This window comes from Lethenteron reissneri, chromosome 66 (assembly GCF_015708825.2).
Source record: "Lethenteron reissneri isolate LAM-NWPU_2019-01 chromosome 66, ASM1570882v1, whole genome shotgun sequence".
NCBI lineage: Eukaryota > Metazoa > Chordata > Hyperoartia > Petromyzontiformes > Petromyzontidae > Lethenteron > Lethenteron reissneri.
In genome coordinates this window covers 7747916-7765484 of record NC_083844.1, presented here as the reverse complement: position 1 = coordinate 7765484, position 17569 = coordinate 7747916, and the positions used below count along the sequence as shown (strand labels likewise).

Below are 17569 nucleotides of genomic sequence, written 5' to 3'. Positions count from 1 at the left end.
GGTGTCGTGCCTCGAGGAGGGAAGGGACGAGGGGTCGTTAGGGGCTGAGTTCGGTATGAGCCGACAGAGTTGCGCTGACGAGCAATCAGCCGCGAGGAAGGGTAGAAACGCAAGAGTGTCAGCGCCACCGAGCGCCACCGACAAAAGGGTGTCAGCCATCAGCGGACAAGTGACGAGCGTCCTGTCGACCCGTCATCCAACAGGGGAAAGAGCCTGACCAGCCGCCCGTGAGAAAGAGGAGAGCGCCATCGAATGCGCCGTGTGTTCGACCACACACCGACCTGCACCATCCAGCAGCGGATGAGCTGTGCGTGCTATCTGACGACGGAATCATCACGCACCACGACGGTGAGCGTCGTGCCGACTCATCATCCAGCAGCGGACAAACAGCTGCAAACGGCGCCACAGAGCACGGGTGTCAGCGCCAGCGAGAGCGCCGTGTGTTTAATACACACACACATTGACCAGCACCGGCTGGGAACCAAGACAAGAGTGAGGAACCTTCGCAGCTGACGAGCTGCGCGCGCTGACGACGGAATCGCCGGGCACCACCGAGCGCCAAGCGACCGAGCCTCTTCAAGGACAACTTCGTGCCGACGCCGCTCAATCTAGCTGTGGAGAGAGAAAGCCGGTGGCTCACTGCAGACACGCCCGCGCGAGGGAGCAGGGAGTGAAGCCGCTGTTTGTATACCCCTCCCCCACCTCACAAGCTCATGACACAGCGCCCGGCTTCTGCTTAAAACAATAATTTATCAAGGGGACAATACACACGCACACAACACGCATATCGGGACGAACAAGATTGTTCCAAAAAGTTATCTTTGTGTTTTGAGAAGGGTTGCCATTCCAAGGTGGTGCGTTAAATATCAACTGATCGTGAAAAGCAGTTGCTGCCCGTCGAGTTACATGAATAAGATTGTTAGAAGTATTTTAGTCATTCGTTTTCGCTAATTGCATAATCTTGACAATGAATTCACAGAAACTTTGCCTTTGGGATATATCATTGCATGCCTGTTTTAAAGACTCTACCTGTTGCCGGATATGCTCGCGTTTCTCTGTGGAATTAATTGATTGTTCTGATTACCCAGTTTGACAATATAATCACTGAGGGTTAAATGCACGGATCATAAGGAAAACATATCCAGGAGTAATGTGTTAACAATTCCAAGCATGAGAGTTCGCATATTAGAGTGACATGTTTTTATTTAGAATTAAAATTGCTTAACACAGAAGTGTTTGAGTGTTTCTTTCCTAAGTTCATGCATAACAATCTTCGTTATAAGAACTGTATCCTGCGTTGAGATATGAATTTGGAGACCTAACATAACACACTAAGATATAATCAATAAATGTTTAAGCAAGAATAATTGTTTTATCCCGATTGATACAACTCTGGGCAGCAAAGCTAAGCCTAATTATCATAACGGCCCACATTAACATAATCGCAAACATTTGCATGAAATAATTGGTATAATTTATGCACATAATTACATAAATTAGCATGCTTCCCACGATTTACGCATTTTTCACATCTTCATTTTTTTTAATCAAAATTTCATAACCCGACATATACAACAGCAGTTACCACGAGGTCCAATAATTATAGCGGGTAGTATGGCTTGAGTTTGTCCACGTACAATCTCTATTGGTGGTTCTGGGCTCCAGAGGCTGTCATTGGCTTGATAGTGGTGCGTTTCCTCCTACCGAAAATACCTCAGGTCCCCAGCAGAGGCATTGAATCGGCGGGTCTATGTCGGCACACGGCGTGTGATTTTACTCGGCTGCATCCAGCCAGGCTCCACGTCCACCGCTGGAGTGGTTGTCGAGTCAGCATGCTGCTCACGCTGACTGCGGTGCCCGTGCTGGCAGAGATCAATGGGTCCAGCTCCGTCTGCAGTCGTGTGCGCGATGATCACGTCACCAGATATCGTTTATAGCTCGTCCGCCGGCGGCAGCGCGTCATCCCCCTTTGCACCAGACACGGTTGACCCTTGCAGACTGAGGAACGGCTGGGAGAGACAGCGCCCGTCATGTCTTTCCCCATCTTTCCGAGAATCCTCGTGGCAGTTGTCTGTACTCTGTTCAGTGGACACGCTCCAGATCAGGTTATATCGTTCCGCTTCAGTCTCTGATACGACCCTCACTATCCTTTGTCTGTGGGTTGGCGAAGTACTGGGCACACTCAAGAGTAGCGGCGGCCTCAAGTATTCCCTCGGAGATGTTGACTTTGATCGGAGCACAATAGGAATGATCCTCACACTATGGTCATGTGTGTAGGCTCTCATCAGCCCATATTGGCGTTTTCTGCCTCACTATTTTTTTGATTATTTCTATGCCGTGGTGGTCAATCGAGTTTTACAACTTTCCCAAGACAACCTTGTGAATAATTAACCTCCAGATGTCTTTTGTTTCGGCGAGGCAGGGGAGGGGGTGATCTTTTGGCCTTTGTTGTCTCGAGGGAGGAGACAACTTATAATTATTTTGTAACGATTGAGAACCAAGGCTACAGTGAAGGTTAATAACCACCACTCAAGAGTGTTTACCGAAGTTTAAGTCCGTTGCACGTTATCCATCCTTGCCTGCTGCGTCACCCACACGTCCAGATCGGTGTTCCTTTAAAATCTGGTGTGGCGTCTCCTCCACCGTTAGGTGACATGGTGGTGAAATGTTAACTACCTCGTCTGGCATCCAGGAGATCATGGGTTCAATCCCAGCTCTGACACGGGCTGCTATATATTTGGACTTTGCACGTCTCTCTCCCCGTGATTAACGTGGATTTTTCTCCGGGTCCTCCAGTTTCCCCAACCCCCCCCCCCCCCCCGACATTTACAATCAACATCACCGGGCGTTTAGAGAGCATGTGGCTACTGCTATAAGTGCCACGTGATGATAGGCCGATTCGTTGAGGTAACATTTGTGATGGCCAGGTAGCTTCTGAAAGATAGCTATGTGGCTCAGTGGTGGGCCTTACCTGGTAAAATAAAACAAAGAGTCTACGTATTTTTCACTGCACGTGTATCTGTTCTCAGAGCAAAAAAAATTGCCTCCACGTTGTGTACCTTCACAGTCGTACAGACACGCTCATGCTTTCGAACGGCCGATGTATCACACGACATTTTCTCAGCATTTATCTCTCTCGGTCAGCTTCTCGAGTGTTTAATCTCCGCTCTAAGAGACCTGCCCCCTCTGTGTAGTACACATCCTCCACCCGCGCCACCAAAATTAACAAAGGTCCCAGTCGAGGACTCGCTCTCACTCGACATGCTTGCTTTGGAGCCTTCACCTTCACGCTTCCCACGTAGACCTCAACATCCGTTCCCAAAGCAGAGACTCGGGCACCCGTGCGCCACCTTCACCCCAGCCGCGTCTCACAGCCGGGGCTTTCTTTCCGTTCCTGCTTCACGATCGAGAGGGGAACTGAAAAATCCTCCCCCCCAAGTTCTACCTTCACCCCTGGCCACGTCTCGACGCTGGCGATCTCTCCGCGCTCCCGCTTTATGATCGGTAAGGAGGCGGAAGGATCTTCACCGTCGCATTCCACCTTCACCCCTGACCACGTCTCGAAGCTGGCGATCCCTCGGCGCTCCCGCTTCATGTTCGGTAGGGAGGCGGGAGGATCTTCACCGTCACATTCTACCTTAACCCCTGGCAATGTCTCGAAGCTGAGGGTCTCGCCGTGTTCTGATGTTAGCGATGCCGAGGGGGTCGCCAAAGGGGTTGCCGAGGGGGTCGCTGCGGGACCCTCGCCCCCGAGGCTCGCCACGACCTCCCCAGCGGCAGTCATGCCCTCGTGGAGTCTGGCCCTACTGCGGGTGCGGCGGCGGAGAAGGGGGGGACGGGCCGGCGACGTCGACTCGCTCGAACCCGCGCGGGCCTGCCGGCACGCCCGGAGACTCCCTGCCTCAGAGGAGGCCTTCCCGCGCGTGGGGCACGTGAGGGACCTCCCACCCGAGTGCGTCTTCTTGTGTACGTGGAGAGTGCCCAAGTGCGTGAACGACCTGTCGCACACGTCGCACGTGTACGGTCTCTCGCCCGTGTGGATGCGCTTGTGGTTGCCCAGGGTGGCCGACTGGGTGAAGGACTTGCCGCACGTGGTGCACTCGTAGGGCTTCTCGCCCGTGTGGGTTCTCTCATGTTGGACGAGAACCTTCAACAGGGTAAATCGCCTCCCGCACACCGAGCACCCATAGGGCTTCTCGCGCGTGTGGGTCCTCTTGTGATTGATGAGAGCCGTCGACTGGCTGTATACCTTGCCGCACGTGGCGCACTTGTACGGCATCTCGCCCGTGTGGATCCGAGTGTGGTTATCGAGGTTGGCCGAGCGCACGAACGCTTTTCCGCACACGGTGCACACGTATCGCTTCTCGTTAGTGTGGATTCTCTGGTGTATGAGGAGGTAGTGCGACCGAGTGAAGTCCACCCCGCAGACGTTGCAGTGGTAGGGCCTCTCCCCCGCGCGAATTCTCTTGTCCGGTGAGACGTCTTTTGGCGGTGGGACGATCGACTTCCTGCGTAGCGCTCGATTGATGTGCGTGGTCTGATGGGAGCAGTAGTCTTCCGAATTTGCAAAAACTTCATCGCACACCCAGCACTTGTGGAGCATCTCGTCGGCGTGGCTCCTCTGGTGGCCGATCAGAGTGGCCACTTTGTCCGTGCTGTATGGGCAGTGGGGGCACTGGTACAGCACGGGCTCGGTCCGACCCCTGTGCTGCTTCATGTGGTCCTCCAGGGCAGGCAGGCTGACCACCACCCAGTTGCAGACCGGGCAGTAGATCTTCATCTCTCCTCCCTCGTTCATCGTTCCCGTCCTGGAACTGAGGCAAAGAGTGAAGCACATGAAGAAAAATGAATCTCCCCCACCCCGCCCCTGTGAAGTATCGCAAACAAGGCGTGCAAATGTAAAACAAAGGCAGTGGTCGACGCTGTGTCACATCGTGCTTTCAGATGCTGCTGCTGCTTGTGGCGGACGTGTGGAACGCTCCTCCTCTCTGGTATGAGGAAGCCACTGGGAGCTACGATGCACTTTTAAATCATCATCTAGATCAGGGGTGGGGAACCTTAACCGCCAAGGGCCATTCGGATATTTATAACATCATTCGCGGGCCATACAAAATCATCAAACATTTAATTAACTCACCCCTAATGTGATGGCTGGCGTGGTGATGTTATCTGGTATCGATGATGTTACTGCTACTCGCAACTGCTTTTCCAGGTTTGCTCCTGGATTTATTGAATTTCGAGTCCTGCGTGTGGTTGCCTTGGCAGGGCCAGCAGACCAAATGATTTCGCGGGCCTTATACAGCCCACGGGCCGGACGTTCCCCACCCCTGATCTAGATTGAAAAACTCAATTGTTTAGAACTGCTGCTTGTTGTTGTGTTGTCCTTCCCCCGCACCTCCGACTAGCGCAGTTGACAACTGCTCTGTTGCTATTTTTGCTGCCTCGCCCAATCTTGATAAATCGAACTTAAACAATAATTTCCATTTCGGGACTTGCTTACCTGTTGTTCTACTTTCCACTCCTATCGTGTGTTTGTGTGTATCGTGTGTTTGTGTGTATCGTGTGTTTGCCGTTGTAAATCGCTGACTCCCCATGCCCATACTGGACATCTGTGGAAAAGACATTAATAGCTCATCGGATTCATCCTCCTGCAGTCTAAATAAACATTCTGATTCTGACTGAGATGACTGGCAGATGCACCACCACCTGTGCCCTCTACTGTGCAAACTTGGTGCGTTTTAGTCGCCCGGCGCTCTGCTCGTTGTTGCGTCGCTCCTCTGCCCTGCATTGTTGCTGGAGGGCAACTGCCTCCAACTGCCCAGTAGCAGCGTCCTTCACGAGCCTCCTCCTCCACAGAGGCCGATCTTGACACCACTGGTGCCAGTCATCGGCAAGTCCACTCAGCTCCACATCCTCCTGTACCACATCACTCCATCTCTTCTCTAGCCCGTACCGCGCCCGTTTAGCCCTTCCCTATCGGGCCAAACAGAAGCTGCTTGGGCGTGCAGTGGCTGGGCATGCGGGCTACATGACCCAGAGAAAGTGGTAGCCTTGGAGGAGCTCGCCGAAGACAGGGACCGTGTCCAGATCTTTCAAGTATTTGTGAGCTCCTCATACTGCGACTCAGCCTGCAGGTTAAAGCCACCATGGATTGTAGGCAGGGCCGGCCTGCAAGTTTCAAACCGGCGCAGAAATCTCTCATGGTCTCTCTACTCGCGATTTCGCCCTCGCGATGTCTCCCACTCACGATCTCCCACTCACGACCTCCCCCTCACGACCTCCCTCTCACGATCTCCCACTCACGATCTCCCTCTCACGATCTCCCACTCACGATCTCCCACTCACGATCTCCCACTCACGATCTCTCACTCACGATCTCTCACTCACGATCTCCCACTCACGATCTCTCACTCACGATCTCTCACTCACGATCTCCCTCTCACGATCTCCCACTCACGATCTCTCACTCACGATCTCCCTCTCACGATCTCCCTCTCACAATATCCCTCTCACAATCTCCCACTCACAATCTGCCCCACCTCCCACGGTCTCCCCCCCCCCCCCACCACGGCCTCTCACCCACGGTCTCTCCCCCACGGCCTCCACCCCCCCCCCCCCCCCCACGGTCTCTCACGGCCTCTCCCCCACGGCCTCTCCCCCACGGCCTCTCACCCACGGCCTCTCACCCACGGCCTCTCACCCACGGCCTCTCACCCACGGCCTCTCCCCCACGGCCTCTCCCCCACGGCCTCTCACCCACGGCCTCTCCCCCACGGCCTCTCACCCACGGCCTCTCCCCCACGGCCTCTCACCCAGAGGTGGGACAAAGTCATTGTTATGCAAGTCCAAGTCGAGTCTGAAGTCATCAAATTCATGACTCGAGTCTGACTCGAGTCCAAGTCACATGACTCGAGTCCACATCTCAGAGGTGGGACAAAGTCATTGTTATGCAAGTCCAAGTCGAGTCTGAAGTCATCAAATTCATGACTCGAGTCTGACTCGAGTCCAAGTCACATGACTCGAGTCCACACCTCTGCTCCCACCCCAAAGTCTCCGGGTCTCTCTTCGCCCTCTGCTCCCTCTCCGTCGGCTTCCTTCCGTCGCGTGCGAGTGACGTTGGCGCGAGCAAAACGGGAACAAGCAAGGCCGGCGTGACGTCACGACCGTTGGGGGGGGGGATGACGTCACGACCGATAGATGACGAAGGGACGTGACGTCTTGACCTTTGGGGGGGGGGGGGGCGTATAAACATGACGTTGCGACCGGTGGTGTGGGGAGGGGCGAATGGACGTGACGTCAAAATCGGTTGGCGTTTGGACAAAGAGACATGAGGTCACGAGCAATAGTGATCCAAGTTGCAATAAACTGCATCTTGAATCACTACCTGTGAGATCTTCACTCAAAACTGCTCTAGAGGAATTGTATACCCCTAGCTGCCACTGCTATTCAGAATGGCCTGAAATCAAATTAATCGTTCCGGATGACTTCTGCAAAGTATGATCTTGAGTTTTGATTATAGTGTGTTGATCTTTAAAGGTGTAGTGAAATATTTTGATTCAGCTACTGATACTCCTGCTGTTATGGAGTGACTCATGCTGCCAGCTATGGCTGCAAAGTTTGGTTGTACATGTTATGTATATCGTTTATTATTAAACTTGAATAACAGTTCCTATAATCACTGTTACTTTTTTATAGCTTTATTTTGGTGATTTTGAAAACGTTTTGGTTTAGCCATGTTTGTTTGTTGTAGTACAGAGTTGGCCTGATAACTTTAATCTACATTGTCTTATGGTTATTAGTGTTTGACTTGCATCCCACTGGAATTTTTGCACACAGCGTTGAAATACGGTGTTTTTTCTGGAAGAATTTGCTGTTTTTTCCTGGATTTTTCTGTTGCGTGTAGTCACTTTAAGATGTTTCTTGTTCATGTTTTTGTTTTGTTGCGGTTGCACCCGAGTCAAGAGCCGCATGGCTCACAGGGTTATACCTAATAAATGAAACTGAAACGAACAGACGTGACGTCAGGACTGGTAGGGTGAGGGCACGAGTTGTGACGTCACGACAGGTGGGGGACGGAGTCCCTGACCCTCTGCTCATATCATTAAGGACCTTCATGATGGTGAGCGGGCCCGGGTAAAACTACGTGGCCAGGAGTCGGAGCCATTCCCTGTCCACCTTGGGGTGCGACAGGGATGTCCCCTGGCTCCCACATTATTTAACATCTATTTCGACCACGTAGTTCGTCAAGCCTTCAATAGCTGTACCAGAGGAATTTTCATCTGGTACACATACAATGGGAGGCTGATCGATGCCTGGGTGTGGTCAAGGGATGGCTCCCTATTGCTCAACTATGTTACGTATGCCGATCTGGTAATTTCTGCTCACTCAGAGGAGGAGTTGGAGGCAGTTGCTGCTGAACCTGGAGCGTGCCACTAAGAGGTTGGGCCTTACCATCAGTCCCACCAAAACGAAGCACCTGCCGGGGTATTTGTACCATCGGACACTCCACCCCCACAACTCCCAATTCGTGATGGGGCAGTAGTGGAGAGAGTGGAGAGTTTCCAATACCTGGTCAGTGTGCTAATGACCGGCTCTGGTTTGACAGCAGATGTCTCACTCCGAATCAGTCGAGCGGCATAATCTTTTCATCGGTTGCCTAACGCTGTGTGGAAGCTACCTGGTCTGTCACTCCGTACGAAGCTTCAGGTCTTCTTGGCGACGGTCATTCCCTACCTTCTCTACGCTTGCAAAACGTGGACCCCCCTAATGGAACATCTTTGCTGGTTAGAAACATTTAGGCTGGCCTGCCTCCATTCTGGGTTTAACCAGGCTGGATTGTATGAGGAGCTCACAAATCTTTGAAAAATATGGACAAAATCCCATCGGTGAGCTCCTCCGACAGGCAAGACTGCGTTGGCTGGGTCATAAAGCCCACATTCCTAAACAGCTTTTGTTTATAATTACGCATGAACTTAGGAAGGAACCACTCAGAATCGTCTGTTAAGCAACTTTAACATCTGAATACACTCTAATTTGCTAACACACTTATGATCGGGATTGCCACAACAGTACTCCTGTAGATATCATACTCATCGATCTGTACAATTAAAATCTCCGTAGTTACGTTGTTAAATTGAGCAATAGAACAATAGGCTAACTCCTCATAGTAACGTGACAATACACGACAATAGGAAAGCCCTTAAAAATGACAATATTCATATGGCACCGTGCTAAAGAAACATGTGTCCAATGGCAAAAGGGGGCATCAATGAATTCATTAGTACAATTGTAGTGACTAACTCGGAGACAGTAAGACTTGGAGGTACTTATTTATTTAACAAGCGCCACCGGGATAACACACTATTTAATAAGGCCGTCTATTGTCAGCGGCACTTAGTTAGAACAGTTGGTAGGCTGTCTGACTAGCGGCGCCCCGGGATGGTGAAGACGGAGACGACGACGAGAAGAATGGTGGCGATGGACTTGAGCAGCATGATGGGGATCCCACTTCTGGCCTCGCTCCGCCCCGGCCACACCCCCTTTCTGGAACCTACTAGCGGGTTCCCAAGGCTTCCCGATGGGCACCTTTTGAGACCTTTCCCCTGGATCCCCCTCTCGTGTATATCCTGGCCTGCTGAAATCAGAACTGCCATATGCCCAATCCGTATGAAGGGGGTCTGGCCTCGGGATGACAACCACTCAAAGGGAGTGGGGGGTCAGGGCGGCCGCTGGGGGCGGCCGCTGGGAGAGGCCAGCGGGGAGAGGCCGCGGAGGGCATGTTCTTTTTTTTCTCACAACAGACGTGCAGAGAGGGGAGGGGGTTTCACGTTTTTGGTTTAAGCACAAACGCACATCACGCAGTTCAGTCTGGTTTGAGTCTTGCTCAGTCTTGTGACTCGGCTTGCGACGCAGTTTTGCAAGGGAGGTTCGCGAGGGAGTTGGCGTGAAGGCTTGCCGGCAGGCACCGACACCAACCATGGGTGTCGTGCCTCGAGGAGGGAAGGGACGAGGGGTCGTTAGGGGCTGAGTTCGGTATGAGCCGACAGAGTTGCGCTGACGAGCAATCAGCCGCGAGAAAGGGTAGAAACGCAAGAGTGTCAGCGTCAGCTACTGAGCGCCGAGCGCCACCGACAAAAGGATGTCAGCCATCAGCGGACAAATGACGAGCGTCCTGTCGACCCGTCATCCAACAGGGGAAAGAGCCTGACCAGCCGCCCATGAGGAAGAGGAGAGCGCCATCGAATGCCCTGTTTGTTCGACCACACACCGACCTGCACCATCCAGCAGCGGATAAGCTGTGCGTGCTATCTGACGACGGAATCATCACGCACCACGATGGCGAGCGTCGTGCCGACTCGTCATCCAGCAGTAGACAAACAGCTGCAAACGGTGCCACAGAGCACGGGTGTCAGCGCCAGCGAGAGCGCCGTGTTTAATACACACATCGACCAGCACCGGCTGGGAACCAAGACAAGAGTGAGGAACCTGCGCAGCTGACGAGCTGCGCGCGCTATCTGACGACGGAATCGCCGGGCACCACCGAGCGCCAAGCGACCGAGCCTCTTCAAGGACAACTTCGTGCCGACGCCGCTCAATCTAGCTGCGGAGAGAGAAAGCCGGCGGCTCACTGCAGACACGCCCGCGCAAGGGAGCAGGGAGTGAAGCCGCTGTTTGTATACCCCTCCCCCACCTCACAAGCTCATGACACAGCGCCCGGCTTCTGCTTAAAACAATAATTTATCAAGGGGACAATACACACGCACACAACACGCATATCGGGACGAATAAGATTGTTCCAAAAAGTTATCTTTGTGTTTTGAGAAGGGTTGCCATTCCAAGGTGGTGCATTAAATATCAACTGATCGTGAAAAGCAGTTGCTGCCCGTCGAGTCACATGAATAAGATTGTTAGAAGTATTTTAGTCATTCGTTTTCGCTAATTGCATAATCTTGACAATGAATTGACATATACTTTGCCTTCGGGATATAATAATTTGCTTATTGCCTTTCGTATGACTATCATTGCATGTCTGTTTTAAAGACTCTACCTGTCGCCGGCTATGCTCGCGTTACTCTGTGGAATTAATTGATTGTTCTGATTACCCAGTTTGACAACATAATCACTGAGGGTTAAATGCACGGATCATAAGGAAAACATATCTAGGAGTAATGTGTTATCAATTCCAAGCATGAGAGTTCGCATATTAGAGTGACATGTTTTTATTTAGAATTAAAATTGCTTAACACAGAAGTGTTTGAGTGTTTCTTTCCAAAGTTCATGCGTAACAATCTTTGTTATAAGAACTGTATCCTGCGTTGAGATATGAATTTGGAGACCTAACATAACACACTAAGATATAATCACTAAATGTTTAAGCAAGAATAATTGTTTTATCCCGATTGATACAACTCTGGGCAGCAAAGCTAAGCCTAATTATCATAACTGCCCACATTAACATAATTGCAAACATTTGCATGAAATAATTGGTATAATTTATGCACATAATTACATAAATTAGCATGCTTTCCCCGATTTACGCATTTTTCACATCTTCATTTTTTTATAAAAATTTCATAACCCGACATATACAACAGCAGTTACCACGAGGTCCAATAATTATAGCGGGTAGTATGGCTTGAGTTTTTCCACGTACGATCTCTGCTATTGGTGGTTCTGGGCTCCAGAGGCTATCATCGGCTTGATAGTGGTGCGTTTCCTCCTACCGAAAATACCTCAGATCCCCAGCAGAGGCATTGAATTGGCGGGTCTATGTCGGCACACGGCGTGTGATTTTACTCGGCTGCATCCAGCCAGGCTCCACGTCCACCGCTGGAGTGGTTGTCGATTCGGCATGCTGCTCACGCTGACTGCGGTGCCCGTGCTGGCAGAGATCAATGGGTCCAGCTCCATCTGCAGTCGTGTGCGCGATGGTCACGTCACCAGATATCGTTTATAGCTCGTCCGCCGGCGGCAGCGCGTCATCCCCCTTGGCACCAGACACGGTTGACCCTTGCAGACTGAGGAACGGCTGGGAGAGACAGCGCCAGTCATGTCTTTCCCCATCTTTCCGAGAATCCTGTGGCAGTTGTCTGTACTCTGTTCAGTGGACACGCTCCAGATCAGGTTATATCGTTCCGCTTCAGTCTCTGATACGACCCTCACTATCCTTTGTCTGTGGGTTGGCGAAGTACTGGGCACACTCAAAAGTAGCGGCGGCCTCAAGTATTCCCTCGGAGATGTTGACTTTGATCGGAGCACAATAGGAATGATCCTCACACTATGGTCATGTGTGTAGGCTCTCATCAGCCCATATTGGCGTTTTCTGCCTCACTATTTTTTTGATTATTTCTATGCCGTGGTGGTCAATCGAGTTTTACAACTTTCCCAAGACAACCTTGTGAATAATTAACCTCCAGATGTCTTTTGTTTCGGCGAGGCAGGGGAGGGGGTGATCTTTTGGCCTTTGTTGTCTCGAGGGAGGAGACAACTTATAATTATTTTGTAACGATTGAGAACCAATAGGGTGCAAGGCTGCAGTGAAGGTTAATAACCCCCACTCATGAGTGTTTACCGAAGTTTAAGTCCGTTGCACGTTATCCATCCTTGCCTGCTGCGTCACCCACACGTCCAGATCGGTGTTCCTTTAAAATCTGGTGTGGCGTCTCCTCCACCATTGGGTGACATGGTGGTGAGATGTTAACTACCTTGTCTGGCATCCAGGAGGTCATGGGTTCAATCCCAGCTCTGACACAGGCTGCTATATATTTGGACTTTGCACGTGTCTCTCTCCCCGTGATTCACGTGGATTTTACTGCTATAAGTGTCCACGTGATGATAGGCCGATTCGTTGAGGTATCATTAGTGATGGCCAGGTAGCTTCTGAAAGATAGCTATGTGGCTCAATGGTGGGCCTTACCTGGTAAAATAAAACAAAGAGTCTACGTATTTTTCACTTCACGTGTATCTGTTCTCAGAGCAAAAAAAATTTGCCTCCACGTTGTGTACCTTCACAGTCGTACAGACACGCTCGTGCTTTCGAACGGCCGATGTATCACGCGACATTTTCTCAGCATTTATCTCTCTCGGTCAGCTTCTCGAGTGTTTAATCTCCGCTCTAAGAGACCTGCCCCCTCTGTGTAGTACACATCCTCCACCCGCGCCACCAAAATTAACAAAGATCCCAGTCGAGGACTCACTCTCACTCGACATGCTTGCTTTGGAGCCTTCACCTTCACGCTTCTCACGTAGACCTCAACATCCGTTCCCAAAGCAGAGACTCGGCCACCCGTGCGCCACCTTCACCCGAGCCACGTCTCACAGCCAGAGCTTTCTTCCTGTTCCTGCTTCACGATCGAGAGGGGAACTGAAAAATCCTCCCCCCCAAGTTCTACCTTCACCCCTGGCCACGTCTCGACGCTGGCGATCTCTCCGCGCTCCCGCTTTATGATCGGTAAGGAGGCGGAAGGATCTTCACCGTCGCATTCCACCTTCACCCCTGACCACGTCTCGAAGCTGGCGAACCCGCCGCGCTCCCGCTTCATGTTCGGTAGGGAGGCGGGAGGATGTTCACCGTCACATTCTACCTTAACCCCTGGCAATGTCTCGAAGCTGAGGGTCTCGCCGTGTTCTGATGTTAGCGATGCCGAAGGGGTCGCCAAAGGGGTTGCCGAGGGGGTCGCTGCGGGACTCTCGCCCCCGAGGCTCGCCACGACCTCACCAGCGGCAGTCATGCCCTCGTGGAGTCTGGCCCTACTGCGGGTGCGGCGGCGGAGGAGTGGGGGACGGGCCGGCGGCGTCGACTCGCTCGAATCCACGTGGGCCTGCTGGCACGCCCGGAGACTCCCTGCCTCAGAGGAGGCCTTCCCGCGCGTGGGGCACGTGAGGGACCTCCCACCCGAGTGCGTCTTCTTGTGTACGTGGAGAGTGCCCAAGTGCGTGAACGATCTGTCGCACACGTCGCACGTGTACGGTCTCTCGCCCGTGTGGGTGCGCTTGTGGATGCCCAGGGTGCCCGACTGGGTGAAGGACTTGCCGCACGTGGTGCACTCGTAGGGCTTCTCGCCCGTGTGGGTTCTCTCATGTTGGACGAGAACCTTCAACAGGGCAAATCGCTTCCTGCACACCGAGCACCCATAGGGCTTCTCGCCCGTGTGGGTCCTCTTGTGGTTGATGAGAGCCGTCGACTGGCTGTATGCCTTGCCGCACGTGGCACACTTATACGGCTTCTCGCCCGTGTGGACCCGAGTGTGAATGACGAGGTTGGCCGAGCGGACGAACGCCTTTCCGCACACGGTGCAGACGTACGGTTTCTCGTTCGTGTGGATCCTCTGGTGTTTGAGGAGGTGTTGCGATTGAGTGAAGTCCACCCCGCAGACGTTGCAGTGGTAGGGCCTCTCGCCCGCGTGGATTCTCTTGTCCGGTGAGACGTCTCTTGGCGGTGGGACGATCGATTTCCTGCGTCGCGCTCGATTGATGTGCGTGGTCTGATGGGAGCAGTAGTCTTCCGAATTCGCGAAAACTTCATCGCACACCCAACACTTGTAGAGCTTCTCGTCGGCATGGCTCCTCTGGTGGCCGATCAGCGTGGCCGCTTTGTCCGTGCTGTACGGGCAGTGGGGGCACTGGTACAGCACGGACTTGGTCAGGCCCTTGTGCTTCGTCATGTGGTCCTCCAGGGCGGGTAGGCTGATCACCACCCAGTTGCAGATCGGGCAGTAGATCTTCATCTCTCCTCCAACGTTCATCGTCCCCGTCCTGGTACTGGGGCAAAGAGTGAGACACACAAACGAAAATGAATCTCCCCCACCCCACCCTGTCCCCGTGAAGTATCGCAAACAAGTCGTAAAGCTAGAAACCATGGGCACCGGTTGCTAACTGTAGAACAAAGGCAGTGGTCGCCGCTGCATCGCGTGGTGCTTTCAGATGCTGCTACTGCTTGTGGCGGACATGTGGAACGCTCTTCCTCTCCGGTATGAGGAAGCTACTGGGAGCTACGATGCACTTTTAAATCATCATCTAGATTGACTAACTCAATTCTTTAAAATTGCTTATTGTGTTTAATTTGTTGTCCTTCCCCCGCACCTCCAACTAGCGCAGTTAGCTAATGTTCTGTTGTCATTTTTGCTACCTTGCCCAATCTTGATAAATCGAACTTAAACAATGAATTTCCATTTCGGGACTTGCTTACCTTTTGTTCTATCTTGCACTCCTATCGTGTGTATCGTGTTTGTGTGTATCGTGTGTTTGTGTGTATCATGTGTTTGCTGTTGTAAATCGCCGACTACCCATGGCCATACTGGACATCTGTGGAAAAGAGATTAATAGCTCATCAGATTCCTCCTCCTGCAGTCTAAATACTAATTCTAAGATGACGAGCAGATACACCGCCTGTGCCCCCTACTGTGCAAACTTGGTACTCTTAGTAGCCCAGCACTCTGCTAGTTGTTTTGAGTTTCGCTCCTCTGCCCTACACTGTTGCTGGAGGGGGACTGCCTCCAACTGCCCAGTACAGTAGAACCTCTGGTCACGACAATAATTCGTTCCATAACTTTGGTCGCAACCCGATTTGGTCATGATTCGAACATAATTTCCCCATTGTATTGTATGTAAATACGACTAATCCGTTCAAGACTCCTACGAACTGTATATAAATATTGTTTTTATTTAATTTTAAGCACAAAAATAGTTAATCATGCATTATAATTCACAGTGCAATAGTAAACTAAATGTAAAAACATTTAATAACACTGAGAAAACCTTGAACAGCAGAGAAAACTAACATTGCCGCTTCAAGGTTTAGAATCGTTCAGCAAGATGATTGTTTCGTCTGCTACATCAGTCGGTCGATTCTGAGAGAGAGAATATTCGAATAAGCAATTCATGTTTCTATTGAAAGTAAGTTAACAGTAATATTTGGGTACAGTATTGTTTTTGGAAGCATTCACCATAATATCGTATGAACGTTAACTTCCCCGCATCATCGTATGAATGATGCGAGAAGAGATTAACGGGTTCTTATGTTAGCGATTTACGTACTCACTAATTGCAAAATTTATGCAAAAATACAAGAAATTTGGCGCTCACAAAAAATGGCGTTAAGGGGGAAATCGGCTACAGCCGTGTTTGATCGCCACACGAGTTTGTGTTCGTGACCAGATTAAAAAATTTCGTGAATTTTTTTGGTCGAAACCCGATTTGGTCGTGGTCAGAAGCGTTCGTGATCCAAGGTTCTACTGTAGCAGCGTGTCTTCTCCTCCACAGATGCCGATCTTGACACCGCTGGTACCAGTCGTCGGCAAGTCCACTCAGCTCCACATCCTCCCGTACCGCATCAGCGCCATCTCATCTCCAGCCCGTACCGCGCCCGTTTAGCCCCCCTCGATCCGGCCAAACAGAAGCTGCTTGGGCGTGCGGTGGCTGGGCATGCGGGCTACATGACCCAGCCAACGTAGCCTTGAAGGAGCTCGCCGAAGATAGGGACCGTGTCCAGATCTTTCAAGTATTTGTGAGCTCCTCACACTGCGACTCAGCCTGCAGGTTAAACCCACAATGGATCGTAGGCAGGGCCGGCCTGCAAGTTTCAATCCGACGCAGAAAACTCTCATGGTCTCTCTACTCGCGATTTCGCCCTCGCGATGTCTCCCACGGTCTCTCTATCAAAATCTCCCACTCACAATCTCCCTCTCACAACCTCCCACTCACAATCTCCCGTTCACAATCTCACCTCTCACGATCTCCCTCTTACAATCTCCCTCTCACAATCTCCCTCTCTCCCACGGTCTCTCTCCCACGGTCTTTCTCTCCCAGTCTCTCTCCCTACAGTCTCTCCCTCTCTATTACTCAGTCTCTCTCACAGTCTCACTCTCTCTATTACTCACGGTCTCTCTCCCACGGTCTCTCACCCACGGTCTCCCCCCCACGGCCTCTCACACAGACTCTCCCCCACGGTCTCTCACACAGACTCTCACACAGTCTCCCCCACGGCCTCTCCCCCACGGCCTCTCCCACGGTGCCTCTCCCACGGACTCTCACACAGTCTCCCCCACGGCCTCTCCCCCACGGTCTCTTACCCCACGGTCTCTCACCCCACAGTCTCCGGGTCTCTCTTCGCCCTCTGCTCCCTCTCCATCGGCTTCCTTCCGTCGCGTGCGAGTGACGTTGGCGCGAGCAAACGGGAGCAAGCAACGCCGGCGTGACGTCACGACCGGTGAAGGGGGGGATGACGTCACGACCATTGGGGGGTGGGTCGTATTACCTTAGGTCACGTCCGGTGGTGGGGGGGGGCGAAGGGACGTGACGTCACAAGTATTAGGCGGTTGCACGAAGAGACATGAGGTCACGAGCAATGGGTGGGGGGTGGGGAGTTGAAGAGACGTGACGTGTGGCGACCGTTGGGGGACGTTGCCTCCATTTCTCCAAACACGTAGTAGAATTGTAAAAAAATGGTTCTTTCGGTAAAGTCACGTCGAAGGGAAATAATAAAAGAATATAAATATCAAACAATAAATGTTTTATTGTTTAATATTTCAATTATTTAGTATTTATATAAATATTATTTTAACATTTATTT

The 17569-nt window shown here is 51.7% G+C and overlaps 1 protein-coding gene across 1 annotated transcript; it reads right to left on the bottom strand.

Annotated features, from left to right (window-relative positions):
- Positions 1-411: 411 nt before the first annotated feature.
- On the bottom strand, positions 412-17140 carry LOC133359948 (zinc finger protein 420-like). The gene is made up of 4 exons (XM_061578513.1): positions 17085-17140; positions 13303-14760; positions 7032-7217; positions 412-4814 (listed from the first exon to the last, which is right to left on the bottom strand). Exons 1-4 carry the CDS (start codon positions 17126-17128, stop codon positions 3353-3355), a joined length of 3150 nt encoding a protein of 1049 aa, XP_061434497.1. The 5' UTR covers positions 17129-17140; the 3' UTR covers positions 412-3352.
- Between the last annotated feature and the right edge of the window lie 429 nt (positions 17141-17569).

Excerpts from the sequence above, each read along its gene's own strand:
- LOC133359948 (XM_061578513.1), bottom strand. The coding sequence starts at position 17,128 with ATGGAGAGGGAGCAGAGGGCGAAGAGAGACCCGGAGACTGTGGG. Across the intron at positions 7,218-13,302 it reads GGCTGTGAGACGTGGCTCGG|ACGTCACGTCCCTTCGTCAT; the intron begins GTGAAGGTGGCG and ends CCAAAGGTCAAG. Across the intron at positions 4,815-7,031 it reads ACTTTGGGGTGGGAGCAGAG|TTCCAGGACGGGAACGATGA; the intron begins GTGTGGACTCGA and ends TCTTTGCCTCAG.